This window comes from Petaurus breviceps, unplaced genomic scaffold, assembly GCF_028583685.1.
Source record: "Petaurus breviceps papuanus isolate PSGF00001 unplaced genomic scaffold, PetGlider_PUasm1.0 688, whole genome shotgun sequence".
Classification (NCBI taxonomy): Eukaryota; Metazoa; Chordata; class Mammalia; order Diprotodontia; family Petauridae; genus Petaurus; species Petaurus breviceps.
Window position 1 is genome coordinate 11,583,048 of NW_027186457.1, and position 19,997 is coordinate 11,603,044.

The 19,997-nt window shown below is 37.9% G+C and overlaps 1 protein-coding gene across 1 annotated transcript in view; it reads right to left on the reverse strand.

Moving 5' to 3' along the window:
• Positions 1 to 19,997, reverse strand: part of DNER (delta/notch like EGF repeat containing) — a 356,232-nt gene that overhangs the window by 112,472 nt on the left and 223,763 nt on the right. Inside the window, exon 6 of the mRNA XM_069104612.1 lies at positions 15,080 to 15,233. Coding sequence (XP_068960713.1) covers positions 15,080 to 15,233 — 154 coding nt within the window. The remainder of the gene's footprint in view (positions 1 to 15,079; positions 15,234 to 19,997) is intronic.

Below are 19,997 nucleotides of genomic sequence, written 5' to 3' on the forward strand. Positions count from 1 at the left end.
AGAAAGAAAGAAAGAAAGAAAGAAAGAAAGAAAGAAAGAAAGAAAGAGAAAGAAAGAAAGATAGATAGATAGATAGATAGATAGATAGATAGATAGATAGATAGATAGATAGATAGATAGATATTCCTCTGCATTTCTCTGCCTCTGCAAGACAGAAATTAATCACCTCTTTGGAGGCATGGCCTAAAAGCATGCAGGGTGGGTATGGTGCTAGGTGCTATTTTTACCTCCTGTTTCTTTTAATAGATTAGCATGTGCTGTGACGTGAAGCTGCTAAGATCTTGACTGCAATAATGATTCCATCAAGGGCCCACCAGCTTTAGCACTTGGGGAGTCCAGGTATAGAGCTGAAACTTAGTAGAGGGCATGAGATTAGCACACTGAGGTATGAAATGAAGATGGGGAGTTAGTCCACTGGACAGACATTCAATTTTAGGGTTATTCCATTTCCAAATCTAAAGGCAAAAATAACTTACCAGAGAAGGAAAAGAACATGCATTAGTAAGAGGAAAACACACAATGAACAAAGAAAAAAAGAAAAAAAAGTTTAAATATCAGAGGTGGAGAAAGGGAGAGATAACAAATACCCACGAAAGCCAGGAAATCGACTGTAATTAAACTAAAGTAAAGGAAAAGCATCTCAAAATCAAAAAGAAAAGAAAAAATGAAATCCTGAAAGAAAAACATTCAGCAGGATTAGAAAAACAAACCATGATAAGTTAAATACATTAAGTGATTATGTCCTATGAATAAAATGTTTCATTAAATCTTTTTTCCCCAAGAAACTAAGTAGGAAGCAGATTTCTTAAAATAAATCAAATAATCCTGTTAAATAATAAATCAAACAAACTTATTTTATGGCTTATATATATCAGACATCACTAATAACAAGCTCTGGAATTTTATCACGAGTATTGCCTCTACCGATGCAAACCTCAATGTCTCTATAACCTAATGGACAATCTTTGAGAGGGGTCATGGTCAACAACATTCATCAGCCTTTGTCTAATCTGTTGATGAAGCTCTTTAAATTTAGCTGGGCAAGTCCTAGGATAAGAGACTGCCTACAGTCAGTTAACAGGCATATTCTCAGCCTTCCTCAGCTCCTTAAAATGGGTCAGAGTTTGGGCTCCCCTGAATACTAGAGTAAGGCATTAGAACAGGACTTCAGGGTATAAATAATTCAGAGGAAAGATTAGCAGAAAGGTCCTGGGTAAGGAAAACCATATGTCAAGTTAAAATAATATTCTTTGAGAACCTATTATATACCATGCAATGAGCAAGGTACTGTATGATTTTTTTCAAGTTGACTTTTTTTTCATTTCTCTTCCCTAGCTCCCAAATTTAAAAGAAAATGAGTCATCATTTGAGTTCTATTGTGAAGCATGGTGCCCTGCATATTATGAGGGCTAACGGAATTAATATAAGGAAAGAAATAGAAATAGAAAAGGAAAAACAAAAAAGTAAAAGAAAGTGCAATCAATCAAAATACCTCATCTAAAAAGTGAAATGAAAATAAAAAGGGAAGAGAAGAAAAAGAGAAAGGGGAGGAAGAGGAGGTGGAGGAGAAGAAAGAAGAGGAGGAGGAAGAAAAAGAGGGAGAAAGAGGAAGAGGAAAAGGAAAGAGAGGAGGAGGAGGAGAAAGAAGAAGAAGAAGAAGAAGAAGAAGAAGAAGAAGAAGAAGAAGAAGAAGAAGAAGATAGAGAAGATGACAATGATGACAACAACAGGAAGAGAGGGGGAAGGAGAGACAGACAGGGAGAGAAAGTGATGGAGACAAGGAGGGGAGGGAGGGAAGGAGAGAGAAAAGAGTTATGAGCCCAAATTTATCTTTTAAGCCCATAATCTTAAATCTTTAAGTTTGGCAGTCACAAAAGGGAAGCAGCTGTACAGTGAAACAGCACTAGATTTGGAGCCAAAAGACCTAGATTCAAATCCTTCTCCTGCCACTTGTGGCTTGTATGACACTGAGAAAAGTTGCTTAGTCTCTCAACTTTAATTTGACCATCTAGAATACAAGGGTATTGGACCAATTGACCTCCAAGTCATATGATTCCGACTTTCAAGATAAAATCTCCTCCCTTAACAATGACCTGCTGGCTCCTCTCTAAAGATCCAGCCAAAGGACAGAAAGCATTTCATTTCATTCTAACTATATTATCATACTGTGGTGAAGATTAGATGTGAAGCAAATTCACCAATAATTCTCAGTTGAGCTCTAATCTTAAGAACTACATCAAAGTAAAGGGGAAATTTTCCAAATTTTTCTTTCAACTAATATACAATGAGCACCTGCTCTGGGCATAGCTCTATGTTAACATCCCCAACTCACCATAGGGAATTTGGAAAGTCTCTTTCTTAACATGAAAAATATTATAATCCAAGAGAAGAATGTACACATAGCAAGACAAAATGGAATGTGATTAAGTGTTAAAATGAGCAAGCCAAAGAATAAGCATTTTGGAAGATGAGGATAGAGAGACTGATGTGGCCAGGAATGACTCAGAAAGGTTTCATAGTTCTTTGAAAATTAGTAAAGAAAGTAGAGAGTACTGTAAGGGGTGGACACAACATTACCAAAAACTTGGAAGTGAGAAGAAACACTGTGTGTTCATATGTCAAAGGATACCAGTTTGGCTAAAGTAGAAAAGGTTCCTATGGAAAATAAGACTGGAAAGGTAGAAGTGATCTAGGTTTTTGTTGGACCTTGAGTGTTGGGCTATGTAAATAGAATCACACAGGGTCCTGGCAGGATAACTACAAAAAGGGAGGAAATCGTGTGTCCCAGCAAGTCAATATCTCACAAATACGCTGCAAATGTGCCACCCAGAACTGAATGGTGTCATCTGGAAATGATACAATTACTTCCTTCTGAACCTTATACTCCCCTGTATGAAGCCTAAGACAAAACTTCTCTAACGGTCATTGTTGACTCACATCGGGTGAGCAGTCCACTAAAACACGCAAGGCTTTTCCCTCTGAACTGTTGTCTAGCCAACATTGCTAGGAAACGGGAGATTGTGAGATACTTTCCCAAAGGTCTTGCTGAAATGCAGATGTACTGTGTCTATAACATTCCCATGACCTAACACTGTCAAAAAAATGAAGTTAATCTTAATATGAAAAACCTTCTTTATGAACTGATCCATGTTGGGTCTCAGTGATCACAAATGCTTTTTCTAAATGATCTCTAATCATCCTGTGCTATGATGAATTTTAGTCACATGGAATTTGAGATGAAGAGGAAACATCCAAAAGAAAATATTTAGTAAGGCAATAATTAGGGATCAGGGCATAGAGGAATATGGGTAAAAAAATCAAGATATTTTAAGTCAAGGAAAAAGACAAAGTACTTTAAGGTTTTATAAGGTGCTTTGTATATCATTTGATTTTATGGGGTAGGAGCTACAGATATAAGTAATTCCATTTTACAGATGAGGAAACTGAGGCTTTAAGGGATTATATGAGAGAGTCAGCAAATGTCAAAAGTGGTATTTTTAAAACTCAGATCGCTCTTGACTCCCAAATACAGCACTTTTCCACATCATGAAAACCAAGGAAGCAAAAAGCTTTCATAAGGCTGGGGGAGTCAGTAATGCCATGCTTATGTAAAAAAAAAAAACTGAATGGGAAAAGCCCTTGAACTTGGAAGAAGAGGAAGTGACTACTGACCCTGAACAGAGCAGTTGTAGTAATGGCAAATACAGAAGCCACACTGCAAGGGATTGAAGGAATAGGAGCTGATGGTTGTTGAAGGAAAAGTACCTAGAAAGTCATCAGGGTCTCCTTGAGTTTGGGAGAGGAGAGCAGTTTCCAGATCTGGAATATCCTCCCTTACTCTTTCTATATGTGAAAGGTAAGGTGAAGACATGGAAAGAATGCTGGTCTTGCAGTCAAGAAACATGGGTTATTATCCACACAGATATACATTGGGTAACTAACCACTGGAAGACCTGATTAGGGGACGATAGGTTTAAAGGCACAAAGACTAGAAAATGTGAGAAGGTTTGTGAGCAGTGGTGAATAACTCAATTACATTATGTAATAGGAAACCCTGGAAGTTCAGGCTGGAAAGGTAACCTAGGGACAGAGGGTCTTGAAATGGTCCTTGAGAAGAATTGGGCCTTTATTGGTAGGGAGTAGAGAACCACTGAAGATTTTTAAGTAGAAAAACATCCTATTTAATAGCTGTTGGCAACTCATCTGTTTAGATACAGTCCCTGGCTCTGTGGGTGCAATGATAAAACATTTGAATAAAAACATGAAATTGAAAAATGCCATGAGCCCTAAGAATTCTTTGCTTGGATTTAATAACCCAGATTTTTATCCTTAATTCACAGAGCATAGATTTTTAGATCCAGAAAGACTCATTGAGATTACCTAGTCCAGCCTTCTTATTCTATAGATGAGGAATCTAAGATCCAAAGACAAAAGGCAATAAAGACCACAGGATAACAGTAAAATAATAACAATAACTAACATTCACAGACAGAACATTAATCTCATTTTATCCTAGACTGAGAGTTGGAAGGGATATAAAATGGCGCTAGATCTAACCCCCTTATTTTGCAAATAAGGGAATTTAGGCACAAAGCAGTTAAGTGACTTGCCTAGGGTGACACAGGAAAGTGCCAGAGGCAGGATTTGGACCAAGATCCTCTCGATCCAAGGCTCTTTCCACTGTGCCACCTCTGGGCCAAGTTGCAAGTAGTGGGCACTTAAATGCTAGCTGAATTTTGGTTTGCACTGGAGCAGACCCAGGCTGGCAAGGGCACTCACTGAATTCACAGTCCTGTCAGGAATACTAAAGCCTTTATCAGAACAGCTTTGGTTTCAGTAGAAAACTCACTGTTAGCAGTTTTCATTGCTGTGACTTGCATGAAAAACAAAGCCAGATGATGTGGTTAATGTTCTTAAAAAGAAAAGAAAAAAACCCACCCTCCTCCATCACTTGGGGGAGACTTGGTGGGACACATCTGACTAACTATAGTATATGCAGTTTCCCCACCCCCACCCCAAGCAGGAACTGACCCATTTACTGCTCAAAGGGCACCTTGGCTGCCTCTCCTCAATGTAGTTGTTTAAAATAGTCAAATTTAACCTAGAACTAGGACTTCAATTTCTCCCTGCCTTTGAAAGTGGGGTTGTTTTTATCAAAAGTAGGCTGAAATCACCAATTAGTCAACAGCGAGGGGCTTTGAAGTTGAAAAGTGCTTTGTAAATGCTAAGCAGTATTTGGGCAAGGATGATTTCACACAGAAATCATAGATCTGGTCTTCTGAGAAACAAAATTTGCTAATATGTTCTTGAAATGAGAAAAGTGTCTGATTAAATTAAAAAGCAGAAATGCCTCGAAGATCATGTCCTTCGAGAAACCCTCCCTAGCTCATGCCACATCACTTTGACCCATTCCTTTACATGGATGGGATCCATAATTTATTTGCTTCTGTTTGCTCGCATACCAATTTGCGAATTGTGCTTAAGTCCTTTTGTGTCTTGGCCAATCTTAATGGCAAATTCTTTGAGAGAAAGCACTATGCTTTCTACTTTTTTTATATCATGTTGCCCTCATCCCCCTCCAAATATAGTCTTAGACATACCATAAATACTAAATACAACATGCCCCAAATGGAACTTACTGTCTTTCCCTCTAATCCCGTCACATTTCCTAAATTTCTCATTCCTACCAAGGGTACCACCATTCTTCGAGTCATCCAGGTTCACAAGCTAGGGATTATCCTTCATAACATTCCTCCCATCCTCCCCATTCCCTCCTCCTTATACAGACCCTCATCACCCAAACCTGAACTCTTGTAACAACCTAGTGGCTGGTTCCTCAAGTGGCTCACCACCCCAGCCCATCTTCTATTCAGCTTTCAAATTGTTATTGCTAAAACATGCTTCTTACCACATCACCTTGAATTCAGTAAACTCTATTGGCCCTTTATGATCACCAGGATTAAATATAAACTTCTTTTCAGCTTTTTAAAAATCATTGAAAATCTAAGAATACATTTTTTAGAAAAAATGTTTTTTGAACTGAAATTCAATTTCCATCTTTATAGAATTGAAATAACAATAAAAATAATAGCAGTACCCACAGGGTTTTGGAGATTAAAGTACTTTATAAATTGTCCAGTCCAAGATAAATATGAGTAATTACATCAAGGCTAAATAGTAATGTTCCAAAGTAAAGGCCACAACTAAACATAACCTCAAAATCAATCTTATTTTATTAGTTATCAAGCGGCCATAAATTCCACCAATAGCTCTTTAGAGGCAGAAAATACAAAAGAAGTCATTTAATCAAGGAGGTAAGATTTGAATTCAGGTCTTTCTGATTCCAAGGCCAGCATTCTATCCACCATGACCCCTAGCCACCAGCTTTGTGATCATGGGCAAGTCACTCAAGCCTATGGATCTTTGTTTCTTGATTTGTAAAATGAGGGATTCAATTAGGATCAGAATATCATAAGTTTAGATCTGAATAGAACCTCAAAGTCTATCTAGTTCAACTCCCCATCTTATAGATAAGGACTCTCAGGCCTCCAAGACCCTTCTTTTTATTTTTTATTCTTTTTGCTTTTTGGAGGGCAGTTGGGGTTAAGTGACTTGCCCAAATCACACGGCTAGTTTTTGTGATAAGTATATGAGGCTGGATTTGAACTCAGGTCCTCCTGACTCTAGGGCCGGTGCTCTATTCACTACACCACCTAGCCACCCCTCCAAGATCCTTCTTGCTTCAAATTCTATGATACCATGTGATAAAAGAAAGATTCACATCGATGTCAAACCTTGAGGGATATCAGCAAGCCCACTGAAAAGAGCCAGGTTGATAGAAAACAAAGAGTCTGCCAACTGACAGATGTGTATTCTAAGAGAAACAATACCTAGCAATTGCCACTTGCTTTAATCTAATCTATTCTTGGAACTAACTTGGACAATAACCTCACATATACCATTGGAAAGACATGCCATGAATAACACAGACCCCAATCCATTTATTACTTAGGATGTTCTTTGATGAATGAATTTATTCAAAAGTCACATAACCTACTTTGCATGCAAGTATATTATCTAGAGGACAAAGAGGGTCTTAGAATGTTAGCCAGGAAAGGAGCTTTAGTGGTCATCTGGTTCAGTTTCACAGATGAGGAGCCAACCGAGGTCCAGAGAGGAAGGCCATGACATAGTAGAAAAAACAGGCCACTGAGAGTAAAGAGATCTGTTCTCGCTTTCTATCCCTAATTCACTGTGAATGTCAGTGAGGAATTTCACCTTTCTCAGTTATAAGAATGGGGCTAGGTGATCCCTAAGGTTCTTTCCAGCTTGAGAATTCTATGATTCCAAGATTTTAAGTGACTTGTCCAAGGTCACACATAAGTAGTCAAATTTTAAGTCATCATCTAGGGAAGATGCTCATGTGTTGTGACAAAAGTCCCATGAGGTACATTATAGGAAATAGACAGGTAGCTAGGATAAATACTTCTGAATCCAATAGACCCCACCAAGATGGGAAAAGGCTACTGGTAATGTCAAAGGAACCAGCTGAACTCCCATTAATAAAACATCCTTCAGACTACTTAAGCCCAGCTGCATGTTCCTAGGAAATCAAAATGATTAGCTTATCTTCATTCAACCACACAAGATGCAAATGACAACTGGTTTCAAAATGGAGAGCCTTTTGTAGTAACTAAACAGCATTAAGAGCCTAAAACAGATTCTGGCATCTTTCCAATATGAAAACGCTCTGAATGGAACACTATAGAAGATGTTTGGGGAAAAAAATGAGATTTTCGCATTTACCCTTAAATATATGCAGATAAAAAAAGAATATATATATCAAACCATAATCTTTTTAAAGCCCTAATTTCATTTGGAAGGAGCAATGGGGGTACATTAAAACTAAGGACCAACCACAGACTTGCCTCTCCCCATTTAGTAAAAAAGGAAAATTTTAAGGATATTCTGCTGGTTTTGTATCTTAAAGTCTCATCTCTTTGCCGGAATTATCAGGAGGCACGAGAAAAATTAAGTCCTTCTTGTGAAACTTGCAGGCCCATTATCAACAAAAGACACTCAGCTACATTTCAGACTTTGCATAAGTAGCTATTGCCTCCTTATTTTTGAAAGAGCTCTAAAGTTTATTATTATGATAATGATGATTCTGGAATTACTATTCAACCAAAAAGAGCTATGAGACAGTTTGTATCTAGCTATATAGGGAAAAAGTGATCATCTGAGTATTTTTTTTTCTGTTTTGTTTCCAGAGAAGTAAGTAGAAAGTCACCCTATGTTTTTAGGTGAGATTTGGAAGTCTATGTGGGATGTAAGCTCTGTGAGGGGGAAGACTTTTATTTTTGCCTTTACAGACCCAGTACCTAGCACAGTGACTAACACTTGGTAGGCATTTAATGCTTGCTGAATTGAATTCAATTGAATGGGTCCTAAATGATAAAGATTGGATAAATCACTCAATTTCAAGTCTAGTCTCCATTTTCATTGCTAAGTACATTTAAGCAAAATTAAAGCATTACTTAGCAGGTGCCACATATCCTTAGTGAAAGAGCCATTTGGTTCCATCTGCATATTTATGAAAAACAAGCAATGAAAGCAGGCATGCACTGCAAGGTCATCTTCACTTCCATCTTCATTTAAATATAAATCTGGTTTCTCATGTGGAAAAAACATATAAATACAAATTAGTTATTAGCCATATATGCAAAACAGTTAAGGAGGCATAAAAGGAGAAATTGAAATTCCAGCTGCATTAAAAGCAGTTGATTTAAAGGAGACTCATCATGGTAACTTCCTTTTCCAGCTTGATCTCTGGTCCCTGAAAAAGAGGGAAATAAACCCTGAGGAGACTGTCCAAAAAAGTTGCTGGTTAAATAGGTCAGTTCAGAGTCTGTTGAAGAACATAAGAAAACAAAATGGGCATCAATCAATCAAGGAATAATTGAACAAAATGTGTTACGTGACTCTAATGGAATATTTTTGCAACCTGAGAAATAAAAAATATGAAGAATTCAAAGAAACCAGAGAAAATTTGCATGAACTGATGCAGAGTGAAGTAAGTAAGAGTCTAGGAAACAATACAACAGCCACAATTACAGAAAATTACACATAGGACAACCTTGGCTCTAGAAGACTAATCATGAAACAGAACTCACCCCTTTAAGGAGAGAGGTGGTAGACTACAGGTGGGGAATGAGGTATATTCTGTCTGGGACAGTCATTTTGTCAGTTTGCTTAACTTGGTGGTTACAAGGGTATGGTAGTAATTGGTAAATAATAACAATGCAGAAAAAAATTTTAAAACATTTAAAAAGGTGAAGTTAGAAAGGAATAAAAAGAGGCAATGTTGGCTTAAATTAGATACCTCCAAAAGAGGAAGATGAGGTAAAGATAATTAAAGTTGAGATAGCAGGACCTCATGATTTGTTGGATATGGGGAGAGTAAAGGAGAGTATAGTCAAAAATTATTCCAAGGTTTTGAGCCTGAGTGAGAGACAGAATGGTGGTGCCATTGATGGTGACATGAAAGTAAGAAAGGAGAACATATTTGGGGGGTATTTGTTAAATTAATATATAAAGTATTAAATTTTTGATCTGAAAATTTTGGAAATGCTAAGTTTGAAAAGATAGATATATAAAAAGTCATTTACACTTAGACTATTTAACCATATTTACAGTATTCCCAGGAAATAAAAATGATCAGCCTATCTTCATGCAACTAAAATTCAGTTCAAGTAGTACTTTCTCCACTGTCTTTCCTAACCCACCCTTTCTATCACCTGGTAGTGATCTCCCTCTCAAAACAACTGAGTAGTCATTTGGATAGATTTTTCTATGTACTTCTATGTCTGCATTTCATCTTCCCCATTAGGATGTAATTTCCTTGAGGGCAAAGACTTTCTCTTTTGTTTTATAACTCCAGGAACTAGCACAATACTTGGTACATATAGTAGGCACTTGATAAATACTGCTTGATTGGTTGATCTACAAAATGGAGATATCTAGCAAGAAGTTGGAAACATAGGTCTGGAGATCAGAAGATAATGGGAGGCTAGAGATATGAGATTGGAAATCACTGGAATTCAAATGTTCACTAAGGTCATGGAGTGGATGAGAATATTAAGGGAGAAAATTTAGGGAAAGAAGAGAAGAGGCCTGGAGTTTGGGGGAAAGTATGCTTGTAAGCAAAGTTCCCTTGAAATTATCCTAGGTCTCCTGAGATGGCCCTGAAGAGAAAACTCGTTTAGTTTTTATAGGGTGCCTTATGAGGGTATGGGAACAAAAGAGACAATCCATGACCTCTTCAACACATATGAAGAGGTTGCTGGAAACCAAATCTAGAAATTCCTGAAATCTGAGTCCCTTCATCATTGGATAGTTGCAGGACATGGAGCCTGCCCTAACCTAGCATAAGTTTAAGGACACCCATCTACAAACTGCCTTTCTAAGACAACCAGTCATTTTTGTCAGAAGATCAGATTAGCTATTAACCTTAATAATAACAATAATAATCATAATAATTAACATTTATAGAGCACTTTAAAGTTGGAAAACATTTTACAAGTTATCTCATTCGACCTTAACTGAAAACAACATGCCAAATGGCTAATGTTTTCACTTTCAAAATAAACTTTGGAAACTATGGGAAAATAGTGATGGAATTATATTTTGTGTTCCATTCACTAAGATCAATCCATAATCAGTTAATAAGCATTTATTAAGTACTTACTGTGTGCCAGGTACTTTCCTAAGCCCCAAGGACACTCTCAAGGAACTTACAATAAAACCAGGAGATTTCTTTTAATTGATTTTTTAAATAGACCTTTTAGGAAGATCTGGAATGAATGACCGTGGCTGAAGAAACAGTGTGACATAGTGCATAGGGTGCTGGCCTTTGAATCAAAGAAACCTGGATTCAAGTCCTGATTCTGCCTTCAGTCAAATCACATAACCACTCGATGCCCCCAAAGCAACTCACTCCAACTATGAATTAAAGAAGAGAGGCTGGTTTATATATATGAATGGTGTTTCCACACCAAGAATTCCACTATACCAATGAGATTACAGGTCTGGACCAAAAACGAAAAAGGAAATTATCAGGTATATAAAAAGACTGCACCCCCAATATTGTACCCTGGTCGATTCTTTGTTCTTCTGATTTCTGTTTCACATGTTGTAAGCCACATTGTAGGCACTAACTAACATGGTCACTTGTCTGGAAAACTGCCAGTAACAGTAAGGACAAAGGACAAATCTTTGCCATCTTTCCAAACCCTTGATCTTCTCAGACAATTGGGGTCAGAGGCTGAAAAGAATAGTTGATAATATAAAATAATCTATGTAAAGTATGTATAAGGCTATGCAAATGTCAGCTATTATCATTCTTCCTCTAATAAAGATGCCCCAAAGTCAACCCACAGTCTAACTGTCACATCTAAGCACTCTGTGTTATCTGCGGTACATATCACTTAAAGATGTTGAATTTGGATGAATCAAACCCATTCTATGTAGCTCCTAGAGCAGTAATGGTGAGGCTATCATTAGATCACAGAGCCAGAGATTTAAATCTAGAAGATTTAAAGCACCCCAAGCGCATCCTCAGGGTTTGCTGCTACCACAGGTTCTTGGATCTGCTTTGTTAAAGGAAAGCAACTCAAAATGGGTTAACAAGCTTACTTTAATCAGTCAGACATATATCGTTGACCTTGTTCAGGAGAAAAGGTCAGCACCCTGAACCTCAAAGTATACAGGCATAATTATCAAGACAGAAACATCAAGTAGACAGATTTCCAAACTGTCCAACCATTACATCCATACCCAGTCAACATCTGGGTTTCCACATTCTGGGTTTTTCAAAGCCGGGGAACTCTCAACAACGGCTTCCCAGAATTCAGATCAAATCACAGAACACTTCTCAAAGTGAGTCCCAAAACAAAGCTACACATCAGGGCTTATATAGCCTTCTCCTGGCTCAGAGAATGTAACAACCTTATTGACCCACTGGCCAATCAAAAAGTATCTACTGAAAAACAAGCCTCCCTCCCCAGGCTTCTGGTGCACTTTAGCCTAGGGGCAGGGAAGATCTTTAAAATTTACATTCGCATTACAGAGCCCTTTGAGGCTACCTGATCTAAGCTGCCCATTTTACAAATGTGGAAACTGAGGTCCAGAAAAGTAGAAGTGACTTGCCCTATGTTACAGAGCTAGGATTTGAAACTAAGTCCTTGAGCAATTAATTTTCCATGGGTTTTCTAGTATTGCTCAACGCAGTTTTCAAATGTGTTCTGCAAATATCACTCAGAATGTTTTTGTGAGTAGGTAGAAGGAAAAAATTAAACACCTAGAGAGTAGTCTTAGTGTCAATAAACACCTTGCCTGAGGTGACATTTGCCAAATAGGTAGAACAAAAACCTACAAAAGACATACTCTGTAACTCCAAAAGAGCCATATTATTTTATGAATAAAGGCAGCAGGACATAGTGATACAAGTGGACTTGGAGTTGGGAAGAATTGGTTCAAATCCTTTCTGTGTGATCCTGAGCAAGGCATAGGATCATTAAGTTAGTACATTCAGACCCAGAAGGGAAACTCAGAGGTCATTCAATCCAGTCATCCCATTTTATAAATGAGGAAACTGAGGTGTAGAGAAGTTAAAGGACCTGTCCAAGGTCACACGTGTAGCATACAATGGAAAAAGGATTTAAACCTAGATCTTCTGATTCCAAATCCAGTGTTCTTTCTGTTCAGCCACAGTTTCCTCATCTACAAAATGGGTACTGACATCTCCTCACACATCTCCTCATTTCCCCTGCACTAATATTTGACATCTTTGGCTTCTCCTCTGTGACCCCCAAGCCAGGTACCCTCTTCCTACCCTAGATTTTTCAACTTTCTGCTCTATGTTGTCTTCTCTCATTCAATCCTAAGTTCCCTGAGGGTAGGGGCTGTCTTTCTTTTTTCATAGTTGTATCCTCAGTGTTTAGTACAGTGCCTGGCACATAGTGGGTGCTTAATAAATGTTTCTTTACTATTAATAATAATGCCTATATAATAACAGCCTCACTGGACTGTTGTGAGTCTCCAATGAAATAGATAGAAAGGTCTAGGCACTAGACTAGAACTAGCACTGAAATCTCATGAATATACAGAAGTCCCTGGTGAGTCAACTTCCTCACTAATGCAGGTCAGCACTTCCTCCATAATTTACAGTCCTAAAGATTTACCTGGAATTCCAAGATGTTAAATGACTTGCCCAGGGTCATGCAGCAAACGGGCCTGGAATCTGGGTCTCCCTGGCATTGAGGACAGCTCTCTATGCACCAAGCCATGCTGCCTCTAGTAGCCTCTCACATTTTATAAGTACTTCCTGAAATGAATGGTTGACTCTTTCAACTGTCTTGCCACCACACTGAGGAAGCTGTTCCATTACCAGCACCTTATAGCATGAGAGTGGCCCTGACTTCCTGAAGATGAGTGCAACACTAGTTCCAACAGGTTATAACAAGCTGGAGAAAGCACTAACCATGAGCTTGGCAACATACTGTCTGTCTGCTGTCCAAGGACTAATCCTGCTATGCTTAGAGAAATACATACTACGGAGTCTCACCTTACGGGATTGTTGTGATCAAATGAGATGATAATGTATTAAATCAAAAGTGATGTGCAAATGTCAGCTACCATGCACTGGATGGAACCTTTAAGGAATTGGAAAGAGAGCTGGCTCTCCTGGGAACCTGAGTTTGAATCCAACTTCAGACATTTACTCCATTTGGGACCTTAGACAAGACACAATCTCCTTCCCATCTCTGGGCATAAGATTCCTCAAATTAAAAATGAGGGTGTTAGACTAGATGGCCTCTGGGATATCTTCCAGCTCCATTTCCACAATCCCATAATCAATGAATAGTTGGTCACAGTGTAATAAACTTTTTTAGCCACAGAAACTCATGAAGATTTTCTTTTAAATAGTGAAGATGGTGCAGTCCATGTTAATAGAAGTATCCATACCATCAGAATCATGGATATTTTGAAGGACTGAAGAAGCTGTTCCATTATATGCATTGACATAAGTACATCTGTGTCTATCCAAGAATTGAAATCTTAGAAATGTCCCTTCTTTGCTGGTCTGTTCTAGGATCTGGAGCCTTTTCATATAGTAGTTATTTATTAGCATATCCCTTTCGTCCAGACTTTGTGCCTATCTTCTCAATCCTTCTACCTATCCTCCAGACTACTCATGGCCCTTGGCCAACATATACCCATCAATAAAAGGAAAAACATAGAAGGAAAGCTATTTAACTCATGCAGACTTCTATGATCATTCATTCTACTTTTTAATACAGACAGCCAGGTCTTAAAAGGGTCATTAGCTTAATTAGTCCACCAGCTGATGTCAAACAGAGCTATCCCAGCTCAGATAAAGAATGATAGAACCTCACAGTGATTTGTTGACTGGAACTGAACAGACCCTCAGGGTCTTAGTCCAACCTGCATTTCAACAATGATCCCTTCAAAAAGATACCTGACAAAGGGTTAACCAGTCTTTGTTTTAAAACTTCTAAGGAAGGGAAGCCAATTGCTTCCTGAAGCAGCCCATTCCACTTCTGGATGGTTCTAATTATGGGAAGTTTTTCCTTAATCCTGCCTCTGAACCATATTGGCTGTGTGATCCTAAGCAGGATTCTTAACTCATTAGTGTTCCGGGCAACTCTCTAAGACTATCAGTCATAGAAGAAATATCAGAATTGGTTGAGATACAGAAGTTCCCTCATCCATCATTTCTCCATGCCAATTAGATGATAAATTCACAGATCTTTCCTTTTTTCCTCAATAATGCCTAAATTTGCCCTTTTTAAATTTCCATCTATTTTTTCCAGTTCTCTCCTCTGAAGTCAGGTAGGACGTGTCTAATCCCTCTTCTGTGGGACAATCCTTCAAATACAAAGAGCCTTCTTATTCCCTCCAAGTTATACCTAAATGCAAAGCACACATTTCAGAAGGATAAAATGTACATAAAGGATAAATGCCTAAGACTTAGTGCAAAATGCCATTTAAAACCTACCAGTCAGGCAAACACAGGTGAAATTGCTCCCGTCATGTTTTTCAATGGCATCAACACAGCTCCCATTGTTCTGACATGGCTGTCCTTGGCAGGCGTCAAATTCTTCACAAAAAGTACCCACATACTGGTCCTCACAGTCACAGGAAAAAGTTGCCTAAAAACAAACATGCTGTTATTATGTATGACTGTGATCCTTCCAAATTCCCATTTCTGCTCCAAAACAGATTCAGATCAAAAGTATCCTCTTCTGTTATAAAGCAAATAATGCCTTTGGGAAATATAGTTTAAAAGCCATCATTTATAACATTACATGGTTAAGATCTTGCTTTTAAAAAGAATTCAAAAGATACTAAATTGCATCAAAGTTTAATTTCAAGCATTTATGTTTACAATCATCTTAATCATATTTATACATTTTCCAGATTAAAAAGAAACAATAATAATGAAAGGATGTTTTATTTGAAACAAAAGCTGAAAAACATTTATGCTGCCCGGATACCAAGATGGAGATTTTTATTAGTTCAAATATCAGGTACCTTCAAAATCTGTGGAAAAAATGCAACCAATTAGTTAACAGCTTCCATTATCACCAGAACAAAGAAACAAATGTTTAATGAATTTGGAAACAACATAACTATAAAAATAACAGAAAACCTTTAAAGGATGTGGAATAAGGATGAGCAGAAACATAGCCTATAATGGTCTGTCCTCCATCAGTTCTCAAAGTGTGCTCTATGGCTCCTGGGGAACTCTTTCAGGGGGACTGTGAGGTCAAAACTATTTTCATAATAATGCTAAAATATTTCAATTTCCAATACAGTAAACATTAATAGATACAACCCACAAAAATAAAACCTTTTGGAGGGTCCTCAACAACATTTTAGAAGCCCAAAGGAGACCTGAGGCCAAAAATTTTGAGAATCTCTGGTCTATAAAACCACACAGAAAACATTTTGTGTTTACTTAGGGAATTTAGTCAAGCCCCCTCAGCCTGAATATTTTTCCAAGTAATCCATCCAGAAGTTGGAGAGCTCAAGTTTAAGAATTGGAGCCTTTGAAAGCTAAGAAGTAACAATGGAAGAGATCTCTATCAAAGGGGAACTATTGGACCAGACACTACACTCCTTGGGAAGCAGAGATATAGAATCCAGACAGACTCAGATCCAGAGACGGCATGATCCCTAGCAGTCAGAGGAGGCACAGCATACAGACAACCTCCTATGGAAAGGAACAGACCCTGGGAACCCAGCATGAGGACTCTGTCAGGAGGGAGGGAACTTCTAGTAATACCAGGAGATGTGAATTACCTATCACTACCACTGTATGAAGCTGGATTCCAATATTCCCATGGATCCTGTGCATCTGTCAAAGAATGCACCTTATTATTGTGGGAAGGATGTTCTGTACCTCATGCTATTACAATGCCATAATAGTAAACACCTTTATCAAGAGCTGTGTCTACTGACTGCTTGTTTTTTTTAAGGGTAACTGGGGTTAAGTGACTTGCCCAAAGTCACATGGCTAGTAAGTGTGTCAAGTGTTTGAGGCCAAATTTGAACTCAGGTCCTCTTGACTCCAGGGCCAGTGCTCTATTCACTGTGCCACCTAGCCACCCCTACTGACTACTTGTTAATAAGTACCTCGGTGGGGGCTCATAAGTACAGCCCCCCCCCCAGATTATCTCCAGAGTTTGAAGTAGCAAATGTCTCTCTGGAAATCCAGCTTTCAAATTTAATTGTAGGTTGAGGGAGTAGACCCAAGGGACCTGCTATACCTCTACAGCATAGGAAATGTGTCTTATTTAAATTTTGTATCTCCCCCACTACCCACAAGAGTCTTCTGTACAAAACAAGTTCTTAATACATGATCATGAAGTTAAAGAAAATGCATTTTCTAATGAAACAGAGTGGATAAGCCACTGCATTTGGAATCAGAATATCCCTGTATTTTCATATTTGTGTATTTTCTTTAACGCTACTCACGTTGACTCATAGCGTGATCCCAAGTGAATCAATGAATCTGTTAGATTATCAGGCAATTCTCTAAGACTTGGCTATTAAGAAACAGATATGTAGCAGTCTGTATTGGTAGAGGGAGTTCCCAACACCAGGAATATCTAAGTTATAAATGGCTTTCAAATCACATTAAAAAAGGAAGTTTCCACATTAGGAGTTCCTCACATTTAATCTAAGTCTTATATAAGTCTAATATTTAATCACAGATCTTTCACAGGGACATCAGAAAAAAATATAATGATAAAATTGAAGGCTCACAACTGAAATAAATACTTTTTCTCCTGTTTTGGTTCAAGTTGACCATTAGCAGCTTGAGTTCACTCCAATGACTCCCTTGCCCCCAAATATGGCAGCTTTTCAATTATGCTCCTTGAATACACCATGGTATTTATTTAACACTTGAATAATCTCTTCTTCTAGATCTTTCCCCTCCCCTGAATTCTGTGATGCTGCTGGTCTGCTATGTCTCTGGAGATTCCCACAGCATTTCCTCCTGACTCCACAGCAGCCAGCACTGATGCATTCACTCATTCCCTTTAGAACTGTCCTCAATCCCCTTCTTTCTGAACGCTCTCCTTTATCTACTCTCAGGACTTCAATATTAATATCTGTGTGGGAGACTACCAAATCTCTATCTCCAGGAGTCTCTTCTCCCCTGAACCTCACAATTCCAACTGCCCAATAGACATCCAGACTTGAATATGCCACCATCACCTCAAAATGAACATGCCCTAAACTAAACTCATCATTTCCCTCCTCCTAATGTAATGCCCCCTTTTTTATTGCTGCCCCCAACATCTTCCCAACTTTACAAGTTTGGAACCTGAAGAAATGATGTCCCCCCATTATTCACATAAAGTTTCATACTGTTTGCCTCAAAGTGGTTTTATCATCACAAAATTTTAAAAAATAATAGCAGTTGATATTTCTATAGAACTTTTAGGTTTGCAGAATGCATTACAAATATTATTTCATTTTAGATTCACAACAACCATGAGAGGTAGGTGCTCTTACTATCCCTTTTTTAAGGATGAAAAAATAGAAGTAAATAAAGAGTAAGTGACTTGTCCAAGGTCCTGTAGCTCTTAAATGTCTCAGGATGGATTTGAACTCAGGTCTTTCTGACTGTAGATCTAATACTCTATCTACTGCACCACCTGACTGCCTGGGTAAGAACTATAAATTCTCTCAAAACTACATAATGGTGAGCATGAAGAAAGAGAAAAGAAAAATTTAAAAAGATGCACTAAACAATGTATGTTACCTTGACTTATATTATGATCTACACATCAGAAAAATAGGTTCCTAGGCCTTAGCTACATAGCTACTCTAATTGTGTAGCATTTAAAGAAAAATAATAGGACTAATCATTGGACGTTTTTCTATCCAAAAGGTCAAACAAGTAATGAGCACAAAATATTTAATTTATATTTTCATTAGTGTAAATGATTGAGCTGAAAATGTTATTTCCCTTTGAATAGTCTGATGACTATTTTTAAACAGTGAATTTAATTTTTGATAAGACATTCGATTGTTCTGCACTCAACCAAGACAAGGCATGAAGGAGAGAGTTAAGACCTTCTCAAACTCAGCAGATGGTAGACTCTAACCCTGACCTAAAGAGGACTGGGGCCATCCTGAAATGCGGATGGAAGTACAGATATTTCTGAGGGGAAATCTAAGGGCGTTTGGTTTTTAACTTTTTTCCCCTTTCACTCTGTCATTGAACAATTTTGCTGTGCTAATGGCAATGTAATGAACCACTGTGCAGTGATACCAATTCTCTTTTCAAAGGTCTGAAGATGACACTGAACTTGTAAGAATCTGGCATTTTAATGTTTCAGAGACATAGCTTTAGCCCTTGGCCTCCTGTTTATTTAATCACTTTTTTGTGGAAATTTTCATAATTAGGAAATATGTCTAGAATAATAAGAGATTGTAGTGAGTGCCCAGTTTTTCATGCTTGACTTAAAAACTAGTAGGAATGACTATTTTTCATTTTATGAAGTCTACCATCCATTAAATATGTTATATATCAAGAATACTACCCTATTCTAAAAGAAAATACATACAGTCAAACCTGCAAGCCTTGGGGAACATTTTATTCTACACTGATAAATTTTCTAATACTTCAGGGTTTCTCTCTTTAAGTACCAAAACTTCTCATTTGGGCTATTTTGGATAGCAAACTTCCTGAGATATATGTCATAGTTTCCCATTTTTATTAACATATGTGTTATATATTATCTAACCTTTTCTTAAATACCCCAGATTAATATTATAAACACCAACTGTTACATATACTTCAATGCTGAGGCTCTGGAAGTGTGAGTTAGATGATCCTAAAATATCAAGGTCTTTGTCCTTCTATCTGTATTTTAATAGTCGTTTGTTTCTTACATGTGTGTCCTCCATGTTTATGCCCTGATCACATGTCATCTATCCTTGTACATCCTCCAGCCCATGAGGGGTCTAATAATCTTGGGGAGAATATACCCAATTGGTGGATTTTTTCTTTCTCTGCTATTGTGTTTAATTAAATGTCTTTTTTTTAAATTACTATATCCTCTGACTATCTGAAAAAATAAAAATATGGTGGGGACTTTTGAGCTATGGTTTTACATGGGAGCTGACCCACAGAACTTCTCAAAACTAAGGTCATTTTTCTAGGGGCACACACATGACAGAGAATGTCCCAATTCACTTGGAAAAAAAGCTATCTTACATGCACCCCTGTAATGGGAATGTAAATTTGTAAGATCTTCCCTGCCCCTAGGCTAAAGTGCACCTGGAGCCTGGGGTGGGAGGCTTGTTTTTCAGTAGATACTTCTTGATTGGCCAGTGAGTCAATAAGGTTGTTACATTCTCTGAGCCAGGAAAAGGCCATAGAAGCCCTGATGTGT